Genomic DNA, 21,125 nt, shown 5'->3' with positions numbered 1-21,125 from the left:
GGCTGTGAAAAGTAAGCTTGCCATAAATGAACAAGAGTTGCAATCAGCTCAGAGCTCTCTTGCCAACTTGCAGAATGTTGAAGCAGAATTGAAATTAACTAAGGAAACTTTGAGCAAACTGCAAGAAGTCGAACTTAAATTAAAGTCTGCTAATGAGGAATTATCTAAACTTAGTAATGTTTCAACAGAGCTTGAAAAGACAAAGGCTTCTCTTGCAGATTTGAAGAATGTTGCCAACGATTTAAATTCTGTGAAAGAAGTGTCTGCTAAGCTTGAAGAAGAATTGAAGCTATCCAAGGATACTATTTCTACTTTGAAGTCGGATTTGGAATCCTCGAAGTCGGGATCCAGTCAAGCTGAAAGTGAATTGAAAGAAATTAGGGATCATGCAAAGAAGTTGGAAGGTGAACTCAAACAATCGAAGAAAGCTCTTAAAGATGTTCAAGAAGAGTTGAGCAACGCAAAGGATTCTATTGCAAGTACTGAAAGAGAACTTGAGACGACAAAGTCTGCTCATGGTAAACTTCTGAGTGAAGTAGGTTCTGTCAAGGAAAGTGCAGCTAAATTGATCCAGGTAGAAAAGGCATTGAAAGAATCCGAAGCGTCTTTGGCTAAACTGAAGGAAGTTGAAAAGAGTGAACTTGCAAAGCTCAAGCAAGCTGAAGAAGAGGTTACGAAATTGCAGGAAGAGTTGAAGAAGTTGAAGTTGGACAATGAAAAGGCAGAATCTGCTAGTGATACTTTAGACAAGGAGAAAGAATCTTTGAAGAAGGAACTTGAAGAGTTGAAAGCAACTCAAAGTAATTTTGCAGCTCTTGAAACGAAACTCAAGGAAAGTGAAGAAAGTCACAAGAAGGAACTCGAGAAGTTGAAGAAACAATTGAAATCAAGTGCTAATATGGTTCCAAAGAGCGAGCTTGATGACTTGATGCTTTTGATGACAGATATGGACGAAGCTAATAAGAAGTATAAAAAACAGTTGAAGGCACTTGGGCAGGATGTATCTGATGATGAAGACAGTGAAGATGATGACGATGATGATGATGAAGATGATGAAGAGGAGTAAAAGTACATTATGTAAATAAACAGACTATAGATATATAATTTGTTCTACTCAATTGTAGCTAATATTGTAAGCTATTTTAGCTGCGAAAAAAAACGAAGAGTCCAAAAGCATCAAACCTTGTGAGTACAAGTATTTGAATATCTAATTGCCAAAATATAGAATACTTGGGAGGTATTAAGATGCAAAGAAGGCTTTCAGTTTAGCAGTGTACATCAACTATTTCCATCACTATCAATTTCTTGTCCATACAAAATTTCTCTGTAACTTTATATTGCTCGTTTATGTAAGTTACTGCAGATGAAAAAAATTTACGAGCTTACACTCAGATCTATTTCGAGATGCAGAATTGTTCACTTGGTTCCACACTTCTTCCAGCGATTGCTTTGTTTGTCTTTTTGTTTCTAAATCCTCTATGATTCTCCTTATTGATTCGTACGACTCGTTTACCAACAACCTTGCCCATCTTTTGCGCGAAAGTACAGGACAGGAAGTTGTCACTATCCACAACGATGCCTACAATCCCGATGAATATGAGCAGTTCTACACAAGCATTCTACCGCTTTTCGAGTATATCGTGATTGGACCCGGCCCAGGACATCCGGCAATAGCCAAAGATGTCGGTATCATTGGCTGGTTGTTGCAGAAAATGAAAACAGAAGTCAATGGAGCTGTACCAGTTCTAGGCATCTGTTTGGGCTTCCAAAGCTTATGTAATGAGTTCGGAAACCCCGTGGACAAATTGCAAGTTGTCAAACACGGCCAGATCTACGATATCTATCCTATTCAATCCGAAGACAAGTTATTTACAGCTGAACAGAAGGTTTCATCCTTTGGAAGTGTCAGATATCATTCGTTGTATGTCAAGGACTTGAACGACGAGATAGTTCCATTGGCCTATTGTCATGAGCCCAACGACGAAAATAATGTAGAAAATAGAATATTGATGGCTGTTAAGCACAAAACTCTTCCCTTTTATGGGGTCCAGTATCATCCCGAATCGATCTGCTCTTCTCATGGAGACGAATTGGTCCGTAACTTCACGGCTATAGCCACAGAGTATAACCGATGCCATAGGCCGTTTGTATTCTCACATGACAAGCAGCACCGCCAGAGTCTCATTGATGATCATGCTGTCCATGAGTCATTCTTGATCCGCGATGGAAAACTTGAAAGTAACGGCGTTCCCAATGTTGTTTTGAAAAAAATCCAATTGTCTGGAGATATTCAACCCACGGACATCTGTGATTACTTACACAAAACGAGCGGAAACGACTTCATACTTTTGAATTCTGCTTCCATTCCAGGTGAATGGTCAATTATTGGTTTGCCAACGAGAGGTAAGAGTGATGTGATCACCCATTCTGTAGATGTGCCAGAAAAAGTTATTATATCTAAGTACAAGGATTCTACAATAGAGCCCAAAGTCGTCACCGAAGATGTGTGGAGTCTTGTATCTCGTTTGATGAAGGAAAAATACATCTCCAGGGAAGATATCAATGAGAAGTTGGGTAATTATCACTCCAGGGACTTACCCTTCTTTGGTGGCTACATGGGTCTCGTCTCCTATGAAGAAGGACAACATATAATCGTGCAAAAATTAGAACCAATTACTAATAATAGCACCCCTGACTTAAAATTGGTGTATATAGAGAGATTTATCATCTTTGACCACGTCACCAATGACTGGTTTATCGTCTCCATTAGTGAATCTGACGACACTATTTGGGTGGAAAACTTGTACAATAACATCACCAATCTTTCCTATGAAGGCAAGCTCAAAATCAGCATTGACTCGATTCCATCCAGTGTTAAGCAGTTGGCTAAACAGGGTGATGAAGATGTTATCAAGTTTGAACTTCCAGCCAAAGACATCTACAAGAAACAGTTCAATCTATGCCAAGATTTCTTACATTCTGGAGATTCGTACGAACTTTGTCTCACCACCCAGCTGAAGATCTTCTTACCTTCGTACATAGAGCCGTGGGAGATCTACAAGGTTTTGACTCTCCGCAAGAATCCGTCTCCCTTTTCATGTTTTATGCAATTCGACGACTGTGTCTTGATTTCATCGTCGCCAGAGAGATTTGTATCATGGAAAGATAGTGAAAAAGGAGGTAAGAGAGTGGAGTTGAGACCTATCAAGGGAACTGTGAAAAATACACCCGAAGTCGACTTCGCCATGGCCACCAAGATCTTAAAAACACCCAAAGAAATGGGTGAAAACTTGATGATTGTAGACTTGATCAGACACGATTTGTACCAGTTCACCCAGAAGGTGACTGTATCGCAGTTGATGGCAGTTGAAGAGTACAAAACAGTTTATCAGCTTGTGAGCGTAATTCAGGGAGAATTGGAAAAGGAAGGATTCCATGGTATTGACATCTTACACCGCTCGTTGCCTCCGGGATCAATGACAGGGGCACCTAAGAAGAGATCAGTGGAGTTGCTTCAGGATATCGAAAGCTTGCAGAGCACTGGGTTTCCTGGTGGAAGAAGAGGTATCTACAGTGGAGTTGTTGGCTACTGGTCTGTGACAGACGACTCTGATTGGTCAGTGATCATCCGGTCGGTATTCCACTATGACGACGATAAGGATAACGCCGGAGACGTCAATCTCTACAGAATTGGTGCTGGTGGAGCTATCACCGTTTTGTCGGATGCCGAAGGAGAATGGGAGGAGATGGAGTTGAAGTTGATCAGTGCCTTACAGGCATTCACATGATAGAGCAGGAGCATATACATAGAGGGCACTCGTCCATAAATATAGACATAAATGTACATAGAAACGAAGATATATGGTATATAGTATCTCATCTCATATAAAATGCATCGTATATTTTATAATTTAAATTATAAGGGTTATTCAATCTTTAATCAATATGGCACCATATTCTATACTTGCACCGCAGGTTTTGGGACAGTATATTCTGGCAGATATAGCCATATAATTACATGGTTTCAAGTGTATAAATACAATAATTATTTCTCACTCAATATTTATATTCAATCGACTTTATATACACATTGTAGTTCCTTAGATATGCTGTCGAATTATCGTTATCACACCACATTCAGCCAGACTGTTGCAGCCATGGCAACTAATCCAAAATACCTGCACATTCGTCTCTTTATCATGAATTATGTCACGTGACTTCGTCGACTTTTTCTCCAACGATTGAGTTTTTCACTGAAGTCACAAATTGAAAAGCTTCGTTTGCATTCTTCTTGAGAATTCCATTGGAACACTGTAAAAGCTTCCAGAAAAATTGGATATACGTTCTTCGCGCGATGTCCTTCTTTGGTTTTGACCCTACGGCTCCACCGGGTGCCAGACCAAACGAGCAGGCTGTTTCTCATGATTTCCAGGACACCTACGACGGCTTGGGAGAATTAGAAGATGGCGACGATATCTACAACGATGAGACGTTTGGCGCTGCAGGCTCCGTCGGTAAAGATTTTGACTTTGGCAGTGCTTCAGGCCACATCCAACCTGGCGGTACTAACGCCTCAAATGTCGTTGGCGTTGGCGCTACCGCACCAGCGGGGCTACCAGCTCCTCAAACCATCTCTTATGCTCAAGCTGCAGCACAGTCGAATGACGATGAGTTCATGGCTGATTTGTGGGGAGCCAATGCTCCTGCTCAGGCTTCGTCTGATGCCGTTGTTGGTGCTGTTACTGGCGAAAAGAAGATCTTGTCTCTTGAAGAAATTGAAGCCCAGCTCACTTCTATCGACCAGCAACAGCGTCAACTCCCTCAACAACCTTCCCAGTTTGCTCCCCCACCTTTTGGTTACCCTGGTATGATGGCTCCCCCACAATATGGGGGCTATATGGTTCCACCTGGAGGATTTATGCCTCCACCTCCTGGCCAATACGCTCCGCAATTCCCTATCATGCAAGGATTGCCTGGCCAGTTGCCTCCCCAACTTCAGCAACCCATTCCACAACACGTTCCAGGAATTCAGCAACCTCATCCTCAGCCACAATCTCAACCTCAACTTCAACAGCTGCAACAACAGCCTCAACAGCCTCAACAGCCTCAACAGCCTCAACAGCAGCAGCAACCTCAACAACCTCAACAACCTCAACAACCTCAACAACCTCAACAACCTCAACAACCTCAACAACCTCAGGATGCAGTTCATGTATCCAATGTAGTCCCAGCAAATAATCAGAACCAGAGAAAGCAGCAATACCAGCAAAAATCTCTGGCTAAAGCTGATTTGTCTCAGTTCCCAGTTTTGGGCTCCAAGGACGTAGAAAGACAACATCAACAACCTCACCAACAATCTTCTGAGGATTCTCAATTTCAGTCTCAGTCTCAGAAGTCGCAGCAGCCTCTTCCAGCTCAATCTCAGGAATTTAACCAGTTCCACAGAGATAACCGTCATCACAACCACCATCATCACCACCAGCAACAGGACTTGACTCCTGAGCAGCAGGAAAGAGCAGCCAGAAGACAGGAGAAGGTTTCACGTATCATGAGATACTCTGGGATCATGAATCCAAAGGATAAGGACTTTGTTACACGTTTCCAATTGTCGCAGATTGTCACTGAAGACCCCTACAACGAAGACTTCTATGCCCAAGTCTATAAAGTGATTCATCCTAAGAATTCTTCTTTGCAGGAAACCAGCCAGCAACACAACTCCATTGCTCAGGCTTATCTTGAGCAGAGTGGCCACAGACTTGGTGGTCGTTACAAGAGAGCCGATGTAGCTTTGCAGAGAATGCAACAGCAGGTGCAAAAGGCTGTTACTGTGGCCAAAGAAAGACCTAAGTTGACCCAGTATGCTCGGGAGGGTGCCTTGGGTAAAATTTCCTTTGGTACAGGTAAAAAGCCAAGACAGCAGTTGGAAATTATCAGTAAGGCTGCGCAGAGAAAACTTGAAAAGGAGAAGAAGGAGTTAGAAGGCGGTGATGCCGTCAGTGACGAACTCGGTGAAGAGGCTGTTGCAAAGAAGAACAGATCTCCTTCAATTTCAGCTCCTAGAGTAATCAAGAAATACTCCAAGAAGGATATCATGAGCATCTTAGAAGGCATCATTACAGAGCTTATGAGTGTAGAGAGCGAGTCTAGAACTAATGCCAATGTCGACACTACACAGTTGTGGGAATCATTGAGAGTATTGGAACAGTCTACTTCCTTCGGTGAGGACGAAGAAGTCAATCCTTTCATCCAATGCTTGAACTTCAACAAGGGACTCAAGATCTTGCTGCGTTTGTTCAAGTTCTTGTCTAGAGAACAAGTCTTGACTATCGTCACTTTGATCATGTCCAACCTCGAGAACTTGTCTGTTATAAAGAATGGTTCGTACACAACATACGAGACCAAAAAAGTTCCCGAGACAATCGTAAAATTAGTGGAAGTATACTCAATGACATTCTCTAAGGTGTTGATGAATGCCGTGTTAGATTTCAAATTTAATGAGATTATCGGCTTATTAGTGATCTTGATAGAACACAACAACGTTGCTTATGTCTCGACTACCAAGATCGGTTTGACAATCTTGACTACTTTGTTGTCTCGTGCAGAATTAATCATCGGTGAAGGTACAATCTCCGCTACTGATCTCTCGGAATGGTCTTCGTGTTATGACGAGCTCTTCACTTCTTTGGAATCCAGAATCGCAGCAATCTTCCCTCCTCACCCTGAAGATATTGATGATGGCTCTTCCAGAGAAAACTATGTCTGGCAATTCTTGGCCACTTTGTCTCTTGGTGGTAAGTTGAATCATCAAAGAATCATTGTAGATGAAGTGAGAGATGAGATTTTCGGAGTCATGAGTAGAGCCAAGGCTATCGATGATGCCGATGCTGACAACCTCTACAAGAAACTGAACTTGTTGAACAATTTAAATATGTATTTGGTCGTCATGGGATTGGTTGCAGATGAGACTGAAATCAAGGAGTTGCAGACCTGAGTCTTGTGAACGAGTCATTGCTCCATGTACTATATAATTCTTTTTTTTACTTTTCTATAATATAAAACCATAAAATGAGTATTCCTTATTGTAATGTGGCTGTCGCTCAACTGGTAGGTATCGCCCATTGCAGCTTGGAATCGCTTCATCAGCGAACAGTCCAGAGAACTTTTCAAGTAGAATGCGATGTTGCTAAGGTTTCTAGAAAATGCGCATTAACGGCATGCGTCACAACATTTTTTTTTTTGTGGCATGCGTCGTCAATTTTGCAACCTCGTAAACTATTTTCAACAAGATGATTCGACTCGTCTAGCTACGGTATATATACATATATTAACATAATGTTCCTCTAGATCTTCATATTTTGCAAAAAGGCAAATATTATTAAAATATAAAAGGGAACGAAAGGAAAGCGATGGTCTCTATGCAATTAATTATTAGGGGGTATTAAGATGCTGCTGATTGCTTTAAGCTAAAATCTCGGAGGATAAAATCTCTCCAGAGCGAAGAGCAGCTTTAGGGCTAAGTTGTTCGGGAACAGTGGAATTGCTGTGGTTGGTGTATGATGAAGCCGAAAGAGAACAGACGTCTTCAGATGCGGTGGATTGGTCTTCTTTTTTGCACTCATTTTCATGAGCATCTTTGGATTTTTGCCCTTCCTTGTGTGAAGTGCTCATGACAGAGACCACGGATGAGCTAGAAGAAGTTTTACGAGCAAGTTGATGCTCCGTGACTTGTTCTGCTTCTTGTTGCTCTTGTTTCTTCTCTTGCTTTTGATCCAAATCAACTAATGGAGGATTGGAAGACATGATTTTTTTGATTTCGTCAACGTCGATATCAAGCGCTGAATAATAGAATGAAGATGTTGCTGAAGCTCTTGCTTTCGAGTTTAAAGAATGCCTCAAGATGGATTTTTTGGGTTGGAGCATGGTTGCAAGTGATTCTCTTGTGAATGATTCACAGGAGTATGATTCACGAGCATAGGAATCGAGAGAAAACGACTCCCTGACAAACGACTCTCTGATCTGTCGTTCTTTTATGGAAGATTCTCTCATTGGTTTCGGGCTCAGGTTCGATGATTGGCTGTTGTGCTTAGTCGCGTTCTGAGGGACAGGTAAAGGAGGAAGTAGGTGGTATGGTTTCATGCCATCATTAGACAACTTAGTTGGCTTTATGGCGTTGTCGTCGGAGACAGCAATCTTCATGGGCAAAAACTTAGACCTGAACTTCCTGGAATTCGAGCCCTTGTTTGTTGTGTGTCCATTGGACGAAGGTGATCCTGACAATGTTACTGATGCCAAATAACTGTTTAACCTTCTCTCCTGGAATAACAATTCCTTGAGGTGTTGGATTTCTTGTTGTTGTTTCTTCAAGAGGAGCCTGTGTTCTCCTACCAATGCCATCATTTCTTTTCTATATACATTATCGTTCTGGGTGACTTCTTGGGGACCAATAGTGGTAAGAATTCCATCCACCACTTCACCTGTGGCCACCTCTTCGAATGTTTCAGCGCTTTCCATAGAACCGCGGGATTCAACTTCGCTAGAGAGGTCATCTGAAGAGTTTACGAATGATTGCTGGAAATTCATCAGCTGGACTTGAATCGACCCGCAACTCTCGTCAGAAATGTCATCAACCAAATGGACAGAGGTCAGCATAGAAAGAGGCAGCACTTCTTCGGGTATCATAGGAACTTTCCTGTTGACTTCTCCAATTAACTTGAGGTTAGACTTAGACTGAGAATATGCTTGGAAAATTTGGAAGTTAAGATCGTTCAATGAATCCACTTCAGTAACGTTAGCATTTTCACCGTCCTTTAGACATTCAAAATCTTCTTCTCTTGATGTGCTATGACTCAAGAAGTCTTCGTCAAAAGTTACGGCTTCAGTGCCAAAGATGGTATCGTTTGTGTAATCAGCCCTTTTATTGTGGGTAGGTGTCATCAATGTTTCAGAAGTGCTACTTCTCGTTGGTGTTACCACAGGTGGTGCTGTGGAAATGGACTCGACTTCAAAGTTATTGCTTTCGAAAATGGCATCTTTGTAAGTAGCGCTTGGTTCCAAGCTTTGAGCTTCATCCTGTGTTTTGTTGACTCTAAGGTCAATTGTTGATTGACTCTTTTCAATGAACGGTCCTCCAAGATCCAGAAGTACGTATCCGTGTTTCTGTGTGTTTATGGGAACATCAAGATTGTGCCGAAGTCCTTTGGTAAGTAGCGGCATTGATACCAGATTCACGAGTCTTGTTGACCGTTCTGGAGGTATCTCTTGAGGTTTCTTGATGCTGAAGTGCTTCGAGTGGAGTTTAATTAGAAACGATTTGGACTTCGTCATCATGCTCCTCTTCTTGGTGCCAGACTTAGAGTCCTCTGCATCTTTAGAAGACTTTATTCGTGTGTTCCTCCTAATAAGTTGGCTAAGAGTCATAGTGAATAGCTGTCTTGGGGACTGAAACAAATATACAAAAACAATATATACAATAAGAACACCCTTGTTATATGGATACAAGGGGGATTTTGTGTATATATAGCAGCAGTTTATGTGATCCTAGTGTGTTAGATAAGGATAATCAAGGAGTTGGTAGCCAAAAAACAACTCCTCTTTGTTGGAAGTTGGTAGAAAAGAGAAAAGAAAGTATAAACAATACAATTAATTTTGAAGAGCAGTACCCATGCATAGATCATTGTTATCCTAGATCATCTAAAGTGGCGGACAGGTATGTGTATTAGTTATTTTGTTAACACACAATGTGATAGAAGGTGTAAAACTTACGGGGTCCATTTGGTGGCTAAAAGGATATCAAGTCAATATTTATCATTGGTCCAGATCAGGAAAGTGCTGCAACCATCGTACATTATTAAGTTTCTAAAGTCGATATTATTTGTGTTGCACTGCATGGCAGCGCATTGTTGTCCAATGTCTATTTCGGTTGGGGATGCATCATGAATTGGGGCTTCTATGGCATGAATGGACTTCAATGGCATTCAATGCTGATACTTAACCATTGAATTTACTCGTATTCATTGTTAGCAAATCTGACACACTATCTGGTTCTTTCATTGTATCCATTTGTATACAATTATCATTGTTCAGAAAAAACTGCTGCTCGTAATGCCCACAGTTTACGTTGTTTATCTGGGACGCATTATCACTGTTGTATTTTCTCGTTTCAACTTTATGTCTGTAGCCTCCTCATTTAAGCATTTAGACCCCTGGTGTGCGCAGCTTATGCACCTAGCCGACGTGTACCCTATGCCTTGAACCAGGGACATTTCGTGTCGCGAAATAGCAGAAACAGTCTCACAGTTTTAGGTTCAAACGGTGTAGCCGCGTCCGTTCAGGGCTAAACGTGAAGCTGTTTTCGAGGATACCTGTTCACATACACGCCCGCAAGTGACAGGCAGCCATGGTTCCCTCTATGGTAGAACAATAACCTAAAACAATTGCTGTCTGGAACAATCGATATAACGGACAATCGCTATTGTTTGTTTATCATCTGAATTGTCCGAAGAGTGAAACGTACATCTTTACATGCGCCCTAGAGCAGTTTGATGAAAATTCTAAAGCTACAAATAAACTACTATGAAAAAGTACTGAACACTACTGGATAAACCCTGGACGTTGTTGATTTGGAAATATGTGCAAGGGTTCTGGTACTGTGGATTGTTTAAAGTCTAAATAGTGTCGATCATCTGCGGGTTTGGAAGGGTCTAGATCCACCGCTGACTGACAGCATTTTACATTACTAGGAAGTGCAATCCACATGATAGCTCACTGTATTGCCAGCTTGTTTCCAAATTTTTTGGCAAAGCCAAAGGAAGATTGTTGTTCATAAGAATTTGGTAATTTCACATCATAGCCACAAAATAAAGAGGTGTACAAAAAATTTACGTGTATTGTTGATGTTTCTTCCATTTTAGGGTGCGCACTTCTTGTCGAAGCAGTCTCATAAATATGTTGGAAATCTCCCTTCTATCCAAATAAGTTTGAAAAGGCAGTTTGGGCATTGATGAGGATATCAGACAACTGCCTCAAGGCGCTATGAGTTGACATTCTTCTCTCTTTCTACCACGAAGTCACTTGTGTGTTGTTGATATACTCCTGAAAGAAATTGAAACTCGAAACAGTTTGATATATTTGTTCAAGAGAATCGAATCAGTTCGCCGTGTGGAAGTAGGTGGATCCCGAAGGTAAACAAGTTTGGGCGAATTCTAGAATGTTGTGTTTGCGAGTATCCTAGTTATGACAATTTTATAGAATAATTGTATTTTATACGCATAGAAGCATTTTGAGAAAGATTCAGGAGCCATGTTGTGAACATCAAGGCTCGTTTATGATCTTACAGAAAAGTTTAACACGTAAAATCAGCAGACAATCCTTGTACTAACTAGTGACAATATTGTAGTCGTTAAAATGATACCATTGATTCTATCAGACGTGCGGGACGACTCATACAAAAGTATTCCAATTCCTTTTTTGAAATGCGAATTGTGCATGCTAATGTATTTCACGGGGTTTAAGTAAAGACTTCATGGTTCATCCTGAAATTATGGTTTAGCTAGCGCTTGCTTGTTTGCATCCAAACTAAACCATAAAATTGTTGTTGCGGCGATAAACAATTACTCTATGTACAAATTAATTGCAGTGAGCTTATTAAAGTAACGGTTTCTCTATGAACTTAATCTAGTTTGTTAATTTGATAGTAGCAGTTGATCAATTCTATATCTAGATAACACTTTGAGAAGAGTTGCCTTTTAATGAGTTCGTCCTAAAAAATGTAAAATTTCGTAATTGTATGGTCAATTGTTGCGAAAATATGGTATGATTATTGCCAGTTTTCAAAGTTATTTAAAAAATTATAGAGCCAGCCAAATTGATAATAACTAGTAATATTTGATTCAATTATACAGAAAATAGCATGATACAGCTAAACAAAATTCTCGTGAACTGTCTATCGCTATTGGAGCTGCTGGCAGTATTTGATAGTCCAACCCTGAATATAAAGTTCACACGACTGTACATTTATCAAACATCACGTGAAAGTCACTTGATAGTACACGTGATATAGAGCACGGCTCCACCTAATTTGGCACCCCGCGCATCTCTGAAGTGGTAACCACCAGGGTGATTGCAACAATTTGAAAAATCGTTACAGTCTGTACATATGGCTGTTATCCACTTTTGCTGGCATGTGGGGGCAATAAATTAAGAGAGAAGGATACACCGAGTGCTTAGAAGAGTTAGAGAGTAGTAATCAAATCTACGCCACTTCCGAAGTCATATAGTAAGTGCACGTATACTTCCATCACAACTTCGGCCAATTCTAAAGATAACGGTTATAAAAAAGTCCGAACTGCAATCAGGAAAAGTTTGATTTGGTTCGGGTAACGATACGCATTCACAGAGGTTAGTTGAACTTCCTATTCTCAGGTCAAACTTTTTTCCGTGTAATTTTCATTCATTATAAAATAGTTTTTTTATATTAAATTCATATCGTTCTTCTTATTGCTGATCAACGTTGAATAAAGTGGTACATTGGAACGAAATTTCTAAATTGAATATTAATTACCGCCGTCTGCCATGAGTTCCATTTCTGTTTATATTTCGACAGACTCTGGAGGTTCTGGTTCTACGGCTTCAAATAATTCTGGTACGTCTTTCGGGGCTTCTTCAGTTGATTCTAGTGTTGGTCATGATCTGGTTCCGAGCAAAAACGGAGCTTCTGACGCTACAGAGCTTCAGTCAGCCTCGGGTTCCAGTTCTGTTTCAGAAAGGTCGGACTCTAAGTTCACTTCCTTGACTTCGTCGTCAAATGGCTCGGTGTCGCCGTTGGTGGAATCTGCCAATGTAAGTTTGCCAAAGTCATTCTACCAGAAGCTCACCAAAAGTGAACAGCTCAACAGCTCAATAATTACCCATGGTTATGTACATGGACATATTCACAAACACGGAGACCATACACATATCCATGGCCATATCCATAATCATGACCACGACCACCATAACAGCGTGACCAAGCAACCATCTACGACTACGGTAGCCGACGAATCTTGTCAGGAATTTGACGATCTCGACTTGTGCACTGACATTTTCTGCGATGAGTTGGACGACTGCTTCTTCTTGAACTGTGACGACTCAAAAAACTCCTCTTGTCAGAACCACGGATGTTGTGATAACTCAGGAGACTACTTGGAAGAAATATGCTGTAACGACATCCACTGCATTGAAGATAGCAGTTCTGATATACCTGCTGATAAAAATAATACTGACTTCTGCTGTGGCAACTCAAATTGTCCCAGCTACTCTGTCTGTCATGGTGGCACTGTCTCGTCGACAAGCACTACGGAAGCTATTTGCAACGATCCTCAGTGTGTTTCAGATTCCAACACGTCTATAGTCTATGATTGTTGCGATACGACAACTCCAGGATATCCGAGTAACCATCAGAATAATCTATGCGATCTACAATTATCTAAGAAGCCCATGTTTGCAAACTTAATCAATGGCGTCCATCAAAATTTGGACCAAATAGCAACGGAATCAGACGAAATACAATTGCAAGCTGCAAAGAAAAGAAAGCTAGCCGATAAAAACTTTGAAATCCATTTCCCACATCATTGCCACCATTCCGATAATCCAGAGCAATCAACAGGTCCAGTTTCTGATGAAGCTCCGGGCCATCATCATTTCCACCAATCCTGTTTTCACACAACAATTCAAAATGATTCCACTGCAGTAGCCTCTGATTCAGAACCTGCTAACAAGTTGATGTCTGATTTTGACTTCTACATTCAGTTCAATAATTTCAATCAATTTTTGAACAACTCGCAACCACTGCAAAATAATAATCGAACATTCCAGAAACAAGAACCCTCTATTGAATATTTGCATAATTTTCAAGGAGCGCCATTCGAGAGCAGCTCTGAACTGTACTCTTGTAAATGGGACAAGTGTTTCGAAAAATTGACTGACGATACATTTTTGAAGCATTTAATCGGACAGCACATTGGCCAAGAATATGGCATGCCCACCAACAATAATTCGAACAATAATTCGAACAATACAGTCAACCCAGCACAGACATTATATCAATGTGAATGGAACGACTGTGATTACATAAACTCCGATCTAAATTCATTGATAGACCATATTGTCACACACAAGGGAGACAAGATCCATGAAATATATTCGCAAGATTCATTGGTTCCTCTCAAGAGTCAAAATCATCTTTTGACCCCAAGTTCCTCGAAATCTGGCTTATCCTCTCCTACATTAATGACATCTCCACCAATATTACCAAATAGTGTGGTAGAAAAGAAAGAACCATCTTCTGAGCCTCGAAAATTCGACGACCTCAATATTACGTCTATAAAAATTATGCCGAAAAAGAATAGTAGCAGCAGTATTCATCCAGAAGATCCCAACTTCACTTGCAAGTGGCAAATTGGTGTTGATAGTGACAGAAATCCAATTCCCTGCAACAAAATTCATGCCAATGCGGGAGAATTACAACAGCATTTGGTGGATGAACATATTGGCTCAGGAAAATCCATCTACAGCTGTGACTGGATTGGCTGCGAAAGGCATAATGGGAAAATGTTCACCCAGAGACAAAAGGTCTGGAGGCATATCCATGTTCATACCAATTTCAAGCCATGTAAATGTGAAATATGCGGAGCTACTTTTGCTGTTGATTCGATGTTGAAACAACATATGAGAACGCACTCCGGTGAAAAACCATTCAGCTGTTCCATATGTGGAAAGAAATTCGCAACCAGTTCATCGTTGTCTATTCACAACCGAGTTCACACAGGAGAAAAGCCGTTGGCGTGCAAATGGCCTGGCTGCAATAAGCGGTTCAGTGAAAGTTCAAACTTGACAAAGCACATGAAAATACACTTTAAGACCTTCAAGTGTGAGATTTGTGACGAAGAATTCGAGAAGAAACCCGATTTCACTAAGCATATGAAGTCGCATAAGGTTGAAGGTGAGGATTTCGAAGATATGGAATTAAAATCGCAATTGTCAAATAGCTGAAATCTACAAGGAAATGTACATCGCTAAACCTACGCCTATTTATTATCGATATACCTATTTGTTGAATTAATTCATACTCAACTATATTTAAATATTGTACTTTTATGTATATAGCTATTTATGAAAATACTGCATACATACATAAATTCCTCTGTAATTCTTAAGCTTAGAGTACGACATCTGTGACGTGCGACATTTAAAACTTTTCAGAATTCAGAAATATGTTCTTTAAGAGAAATATTCACCTTCGTGAAAGCTTCAACATCGATATACACATATATTTGAGTAAACATGAGACCCTCTTTAGTGTCGTTGAAGTCTGTTAGAGTACCTGTGCCTCCTGCTGTAGTAAAACCTTACGAGGTACCCGCTCTTTCCAGCATAAACCACCAGGACTTGCCCAACAATGGCTTTGGAAACAATAACTACTCTATCAATGCAACCAAATACAAGCACTGGCCAGTCTACTTGAAAGTACAAAATACCAAATACACAACAGAAATCAAGAGAATCCAGGGAGACCTCTTCCAGTTCAAGAAGGATTTGTTATCCTTGAATCCTTCATTAGATATAACCATTAACAAGAATGCTGGATATGTGAATATTAAGGGTAACGTAGTAGAAGAAATAAAATCCTATTTCGATACTTTACTTCCCAGTCGTATATAGACTACTGAGAACTGAAATACTGGAATAACCTGACGATGTAATCCTAAACCTAAATATGATATAACCATATCAATATCTATTACAATGTAAATAGCACCTCCTACAATATATAGTGAAATAATACATATATTTCTCCTGGCAGCAGAGCAACAAAAATGTATATAGGCATTCATTGGATAGGATCAAAGCTGATCTCGGAGGAAGGTGTAGTTCCAACCTCAGAAGATGTTCCAAAAGCTGCTTGTCTGATGGAAACAATCCAGGGATCGCTAAGAAGCTCAATTGCACTTGGTCTCTTCTTGGGGTCGTGCTCAAGACATCTGGATAAGAACTTGCGTCCAGCTTCGCTCAATTGGTCAGGGGATGGTAATTGAGGTTTGTGGCCAGCTGCTATGTGGTACATTATAGCCCATTCGTTATCCAAGTTGGACCATGGCCTTCTACCTGTTGCCATTTCTAGAACACAACATCCTAACGACCAGATATCTACCACCCCGTTTCTGTCACTAGAAGATCCCGTGATGACTTCAGGGGACATGTACATAGGCGTACCAGTCATAGAATTCAAGTTTTGGTTAGAACTATTGGACAGTCTTGTTCCAATTGAACTCACTCCTGGAGCTCTGGTTCTTCCACTAGTAGCAATTACCTTAGCGGCACCAAAGTCTACAAACTTTATAACACCGTTGTGATCCAAAAGAATATTTTCAGGCTTGATATCGCGATGTACAACACCCGACTGATGCAAATAGGCTAAGCCTTCTAGCATCTGCAAAGTATAAACTTGAATCACCATTTCATCTTCGATACGGCCATGAGTCAACAATCCAGAAAGTGACCCACCTTCACAGAACTCCATGAAAATGTACACCTTGTCACGATGAACTTCTACACCGAAGTATTGAACAACGTTTGGATGATTCAACATTTCCAAGACTGTCATTTCGTCCCTAATGGATGGGACAATGTTCTTGATCGATTGACTATCGTGGAATCTGATCTCCTTGACAGCCATGACACCACCGGTATCTAAATTAACCGAGGCAAAAACTTGACCAAAGGTTCCGCCGCCAATAAACCTACCCTTCTGCCATCTAATGGAAACACTAGAAAAGGAAGAAGCCAACAATGTGACGAACTGGTATTCCAGATCAGTGACATCCAATACTCTACCAACCGATTGCAATTGTTCTTGTAATTCCATTCTATACTCTTCAATCTCATCGATTTGCTTAGCCAAATCGTCCTTATACATCTTGAGGATGTACTCGTCATCTGCACTGTTTTCAATTTTATGTTTTTGTGAAGTCCATTTCAATAGTCTAGTTCTTTCTGCTTCACTCGATCTGGCACCCATGATATCGAAATGGGAAATAAGCAACGACATACAACGAGCAACCTTCAATTTTAACGTGTAGAATTGTTCATCGCTTAAAACCAAGACATTGAAACCTCTGGTCATGTCCATGGCGAATTCAAGTGCCAAAACACACCATCTAAAAGTCTTCCTGTCAGTAGGAATACAGTCATCACAAATAAAACTAACCCATTCAATTGAGAGTTGGATCAACTTCATGATAACAGTCGACTTCCGTGAAGAATCCAAGTTCTTGACAGAATTCTTACCATAGTCCCTAGCATAGACAAAAAAATTGTTTAGAAGAGCCTGACAATCTCCTTTCGGACAGCACTCCTTACATTTTTCTCGAACAATCTTCACAGAATCTAATACTGACAAGCACATCCGGAAGAAGGCTCTATTGATCTTAGTCAATTCATGGTGAACACGAGCTAAGGAGCACCGTTGTTCTATAGGCTTCATCGTACCACCTACTATCATCACTCCACTGACGATGTCTAGGAACTTTTCTCTCACGATGTGTAAACTGTAGTATGGCAACTTTGTGATCAAATGCATTTGGCCCGTTTTCACGTCTGTAATTGGAACTTCACCTATCTTGACTGTAACTACATTCCCTTCCCACACAATTGGTTTAGGTGGACAAAGAGCTAATACATATGCAAAATCACTTGACTGGGATGGTATTGGCTGAGAAAGGTAGTTCTCATCGATTTCTTTGCTTTGGATCATGTTCAACAAGACGGAAAACTCGACATTCGTTTCGTTAGGATCCAATCCGATATAGGAACCATTAATTATCTTCAAAATTTCTTGTTCATTACCGTACAACTCAGAGCTGGCAAAGAAATAGATACCCTGACCTTCAACGGTACCAGTGTACACCAAGAAGTGGTTAGTAGCTTTTAATGCTTCCAATATGTTCTTTGTCAAGTTATTGGGAGAGGAAGGAAGATCGAAAACCAACGAATTTGTGAAGTCTCGCGAGATTTCACCAGTAAATCTCGCCAATTTACGGCGCAATTGTCCGAAATTCTCGGTAGTTGAACTGTACCATCTGATCATTTCAGAAGCTGAACCAGAAGGTGGAGATCTGATCTGGTTGTTGAAATACGACAACAAACGATGAATCAATTTGGAAGTTAGTAACGTGATTTGCTCTGCTACAACTACACTGCCACCATCGATAAAATTACCAAGCAACTTCAAAAAGTTCCAGGCTTCCTCCAATTCCTCTGGTTCTTTGAAAGTTCTGAACGTCGTAGGTGATCTGGAACTATCAAGTAACTTTCTGTTCAACAAAACCAAGAAGTATCGCACACAGCGAAGGACAACCTGGTCGAAATCCAGGTTTTCTCCTTCGAAGAGATCACCAAGGATCCACGTCTTCCCAGCATCTGGCTTACAGTACTCTTGGATTCCCAGTTTGACTTCTAAAGCAATGGTGATGTAGGATTTGAAATCATCTATCATCTGGTCGATCATCATCAACGTTGGGTTCTGCAACTTCATGGCATATCCAAGTCTGACATTGATTATTTCTTTGATCAACTTCATCGGTATAATACATATTTGAATCAAATCATGGATGTAATCAGGAAGCTTCATGGTTTCAAACATGTGTCCTAGTCGAATATATGTTTCCTTAGACTTGATCATCCATGGCGCTATCGGCTTGAAGATACGCTTTCGGAATATAGTATGTACATCTTTTTCTTTCATTAAACGTTCTGCCAACGACTTGTCATCCTCATCAAAAATCTTTTTGACTAGCTTGTTGCTTCCAGAAGCACTAGCAGGATTTGATGTTGAATTTGGTGCAGTTGTAGCAGTGCAACTCTCAGCTGGACTCTTGCTGATATCCAACTCATCATTACCGATCCATATCCGCAAGGAATTGGCTTCTCTAGCTATAGCATCTGTGATGGTGAGCCAAGCATTGAGGGCATCTATGCGATTAACAAATGCTTCTGTTCTACAAGCTGGTTTGTCGTTCTTCATCTCCTCTAGTGTTCTCCAGAGTCCACAAGCTGCATCGTATCTTTCTATTATCCTCACAACTTGGCTTCTCGTAGGATTGTTGACGGGGTCTTCGTAGCTGACCTCAAAGTTCATAACATCTTCCACGAATTGATCTACTAACGTCCTTCTATATCCAATGATCTTCCTTTGGTCGTCTTCCGTTCTATTATATATCTTTGCTCTGATACCAAACCACAAACTTTCCTTATAGGTTGCATGCAAAAAGGACTCTTGGGCATTCTCTGGGTTATTGTTGTTAATGATCTTGGTCTTTTCCGACCTCACAACATCTCCTGTAAGAACAGATGTCAACATGGCCTGCCATTCTAGTCTTTCTATTACTGCCGGGTCATCTGCTTCATCAAGACTAAGTTGTGTTACGTTCTTGTTAGGGTTGATATTGAAATTTGCGTTGGTACTCTTGATCATCAGGAAAGCTTGGGAAAAATCAATCTGGTATTTGTCGTCATCTAGGTCTGTTAATAAGTTCGTATTCCCACTTTCATTTTCATCATCATCTTCTTCATCATCATCGTTGATGTCGTTATCCTTAGCATCTTCATCTGCTCCAGTGATTCCTTTGGTGTAGTAGTCGTCTACGAGTTGATTCTTCATTTTACGCAAGTACGCTCTTTCTTGTGCAAAATACTGAGTGTTGCTATTGCTGCTGCTGCTGTTGTGGTGATTCTGCGAAAGATTCTGTGAAAGCGTTCTAGACCGTGATCGGTTGGCAGTAGAATTCTGAAGAGAGCTCGACCCAGAGGTAGGCGAATGCGTTGTGGCAGTATGGGAATGAGTGGTAGGATGACTGGTGGTATGACCACTAGCAGAATGAGTAGTGGAATGATTATTGGAAGAATGAACTGTATTTGTATGACTGGAAGAACCACCATTATTAGAGGGATTACTGCCATTGACTACAAGTGATGAATTGCTATTATGAGATGGAATATTTGTTGTACTATTGTTGCCATTGTTGGTGGTGGCAGCGTTGTTAGTTGAGAGGTTCAAGTTACTGGTGCTGTTTGCTAGTGAAGATACAGATGCAGCAGAATTATTCGACATAGTTGACAAGGTTGAATTTCCGTTTGAGCGATCTCTTTCTCTTTCTCTTTCTCTTTCATTTCGTTCTCTTTCAGCTCGTTCTTTTTCAGCTTTTTCTCTTTCGTTCCTTTCTTTCTCTGCTCGTTTGAGATGCGAATTTGGAGCTACACTAGCAATGGCAGCCGCAGCCGCAGCTACAGACGCTGATTGGGTGGTAGAAGAGTTTGTGTTAGAAGACGTGTTTCTGAGAAGGGAAGGACGACGAGCTGTTATGGCTGGACGAGATACCCTCTCTGAGGTTCTGGCAGTTGAAGAGCTGGAATTTGCCGGAGGCACAGCTGAAGAAGTATGAGGATTTGAAGCATTTGCGCCGTTGCTGTTTAGAGAATTGCTCCCGGAAACTGTCAGACTAGGCAGTGAAATGGAAGTAGATATGGCTTGTGCATTGTTGGAGTTGGAGTGGTCTCGCGAGAGCGAAGGCAGGAGCTGGGTTGAACCTGTCATCCTGAATTGATTTTGAAAACTATATTGATAGTGATTTTGCTCCTTCCGATGAAGACACAAGAGCAATGCCAAGTAAGTCAGATAGTAGCCAACAATCACAATTAAGAAGTGATAATGAAGAAGAACCGTTTGTGAGAGAAGGTTTGTGGAATTTATCAGAAACTTCTACTAATCTGCTTGTAAGCGCGCGAAAAAAGACGCGTGTGCAGGTATATTGTTGTGAAGTGTAGCGAGAGAGTTGCGTTCAGAGCTACAGAGAGAGAGTGTTAATGAGTCAAGGAGACACAACAAGAAGATTGATGTTAAGTGAAATGATGGTCGAACTTGCAATGGTAGTGAAACAAGAGAAATATGTACCTTAAATCAAAAAGTAAATATAAAAAAATTGAATGCTGCTGATTTTGGCATCAAGATTTTTTGCTCTCGCTATTCACTCCACCTCGCTATTCACCTCGCTATTTACCTCGCTATTTTCCCTACTGTCCTGTCCCTAAACGTG

At 40.8% G+C, this 21,125-nt stretch overlaps 6 protein-coding genes across 6 annotated transcripts; 4 read left to right on the top strand and 2 right to left on the bottom strand. All coding sequences in view use genetic code 12, as the record gives it.

Annotated features, from left to right (window-relative positions):
- The first annotated feature begins 1,429 nt into the window (after window positions 1–1,429).
- On the top strand, window positions 1,430–3,908 carry ABZ1 (para-aminobenzoate synthase, (PABA)). Its single transcript, XM_001387682.1, has one exon. The coding sequence runs from the start codon at window positions 1,479–1,481 to the stop codon at window positions 3,786–3,788; it is 2,310 nt and encodes a 769-aa protein (XP_001387719.2). The 5' UTR covers window positions 1,430–1,478; the 3' UTR covers window positions 3,789–3,908.
- A 446-nt stretch (window positions 3,909–4,354) lies between these two features.
- PAT1 (topoisomerase II- associated protein) lies at window positions 4,355–7,147 on the top strand (the record flags this gene model as incomplete). The annotated part of the gene is made up of 4 exons (XM_001387681.1): window positions 4,355–4,562; window positions 4,608–5,017; window positions 5,114–5,212; window positions 5,267–7,147. The coding sequence occupies 4 exons, from the start codon at window positions 4,355–4,357 to the stop codon at window positions 6,989–6,991; spliced, it is 2,442 nt and encodes an 813-aa protein (XP_001387718.2).
- A 311-nt stretch (window positions 7,148–7,458) lies between these two features.
- Window positions 7,459–9,417, bottom strand: NSR2 (nuclear localization sequence binding protein; the record flags this gene model as incomplete). The annotated part of the gene is made up of 1 exon (XM_001387276.1): window positions 7,459–9,417. One exon carries the CDS (start codon window positions 9,415–9,417, stop codon window positions 7,459–7,461), a length of 1,959 nt encoding a protein of 652 aa, XP_001387313.2.
- Window positions 9,418–12,193: 2,776 nt separating this feature from the next.
- Window positions 12,194–15,058, top strand: SUR1 (putative zinc finger protein). The gene is given in 3 exon segments (XM_001387680.1): window positions 12,194–13,642; window positions 13,661–14,295; window positions 14,326–15,058. 3 exon segments carry the CDS (start codon window positions 12,571–12,573, stop codon window positions 15,025–15,027), a joined length of 2,409 nt encoding a protein of 802 aa, XP_001387717.2. The 5' UTR covers window positions 12,194–12,570; the 3' UTR covers window positions 15,028–15,058.
- A 243-nt stretch (window positions 15,059–15,301) lies between these two features.
- On the top strand, window positions 15,302–15,724 carry IMG2 (mitochondrial 54S ribosomal protein IMG2). The gene has a single exon (XM_001387679.1). It carries the CDS (start codon window positions 15,319–15,321, stop codon window positions 15,694–15,696), a length of 378 nt encoding a protein of 125 aa, XP_001387716.1. The 5' UTR covers window positions 15,302–15,318; the 3' UTR covers window positions 15,697–15,724.
- A 141-nt stretch (window positions 15,725–15,865) lies between these two features.
- Window positions 15,866–20,143, bottom strand: SSK2 (Suppressor of Sensor Kinase (SLN1); the record flags this gene model as incomplete). Its single annotated transcript, XM_001387275.1, has 1 exon — window positions 15,866–20,143. The coding sequence occupies one exon, from the start codon at window positions 20,141–20,143 to the stop codon at window positions 15,866–15,868; it is 4,278 nt and encodes a 1,425-aa protein (XP_001387312.2).
- Window positions 20,144–21,125: the final 982 nt, after the last annotated feature.

The sequence above is a fragment of the Scheffersomyces stipitis genome, chromosome 1 (assembly GCF_000209165.1).
Source record: "Scheffersomyces stipitis CBS 6054 chromosome 1, whole genome shotgun sequence".
Classification (NCBI taxonomy): domain Eukaryota; kingdom Fungi; phylum Ascomycota; class Pichiomycetes; order Serinales; family Debaryomycetaceae; genus Scheffersomyces; species Scheffersomyces stipitis.
This window is presented reverse-complemented; position numbering and strand designations above follow the sequence as displayed.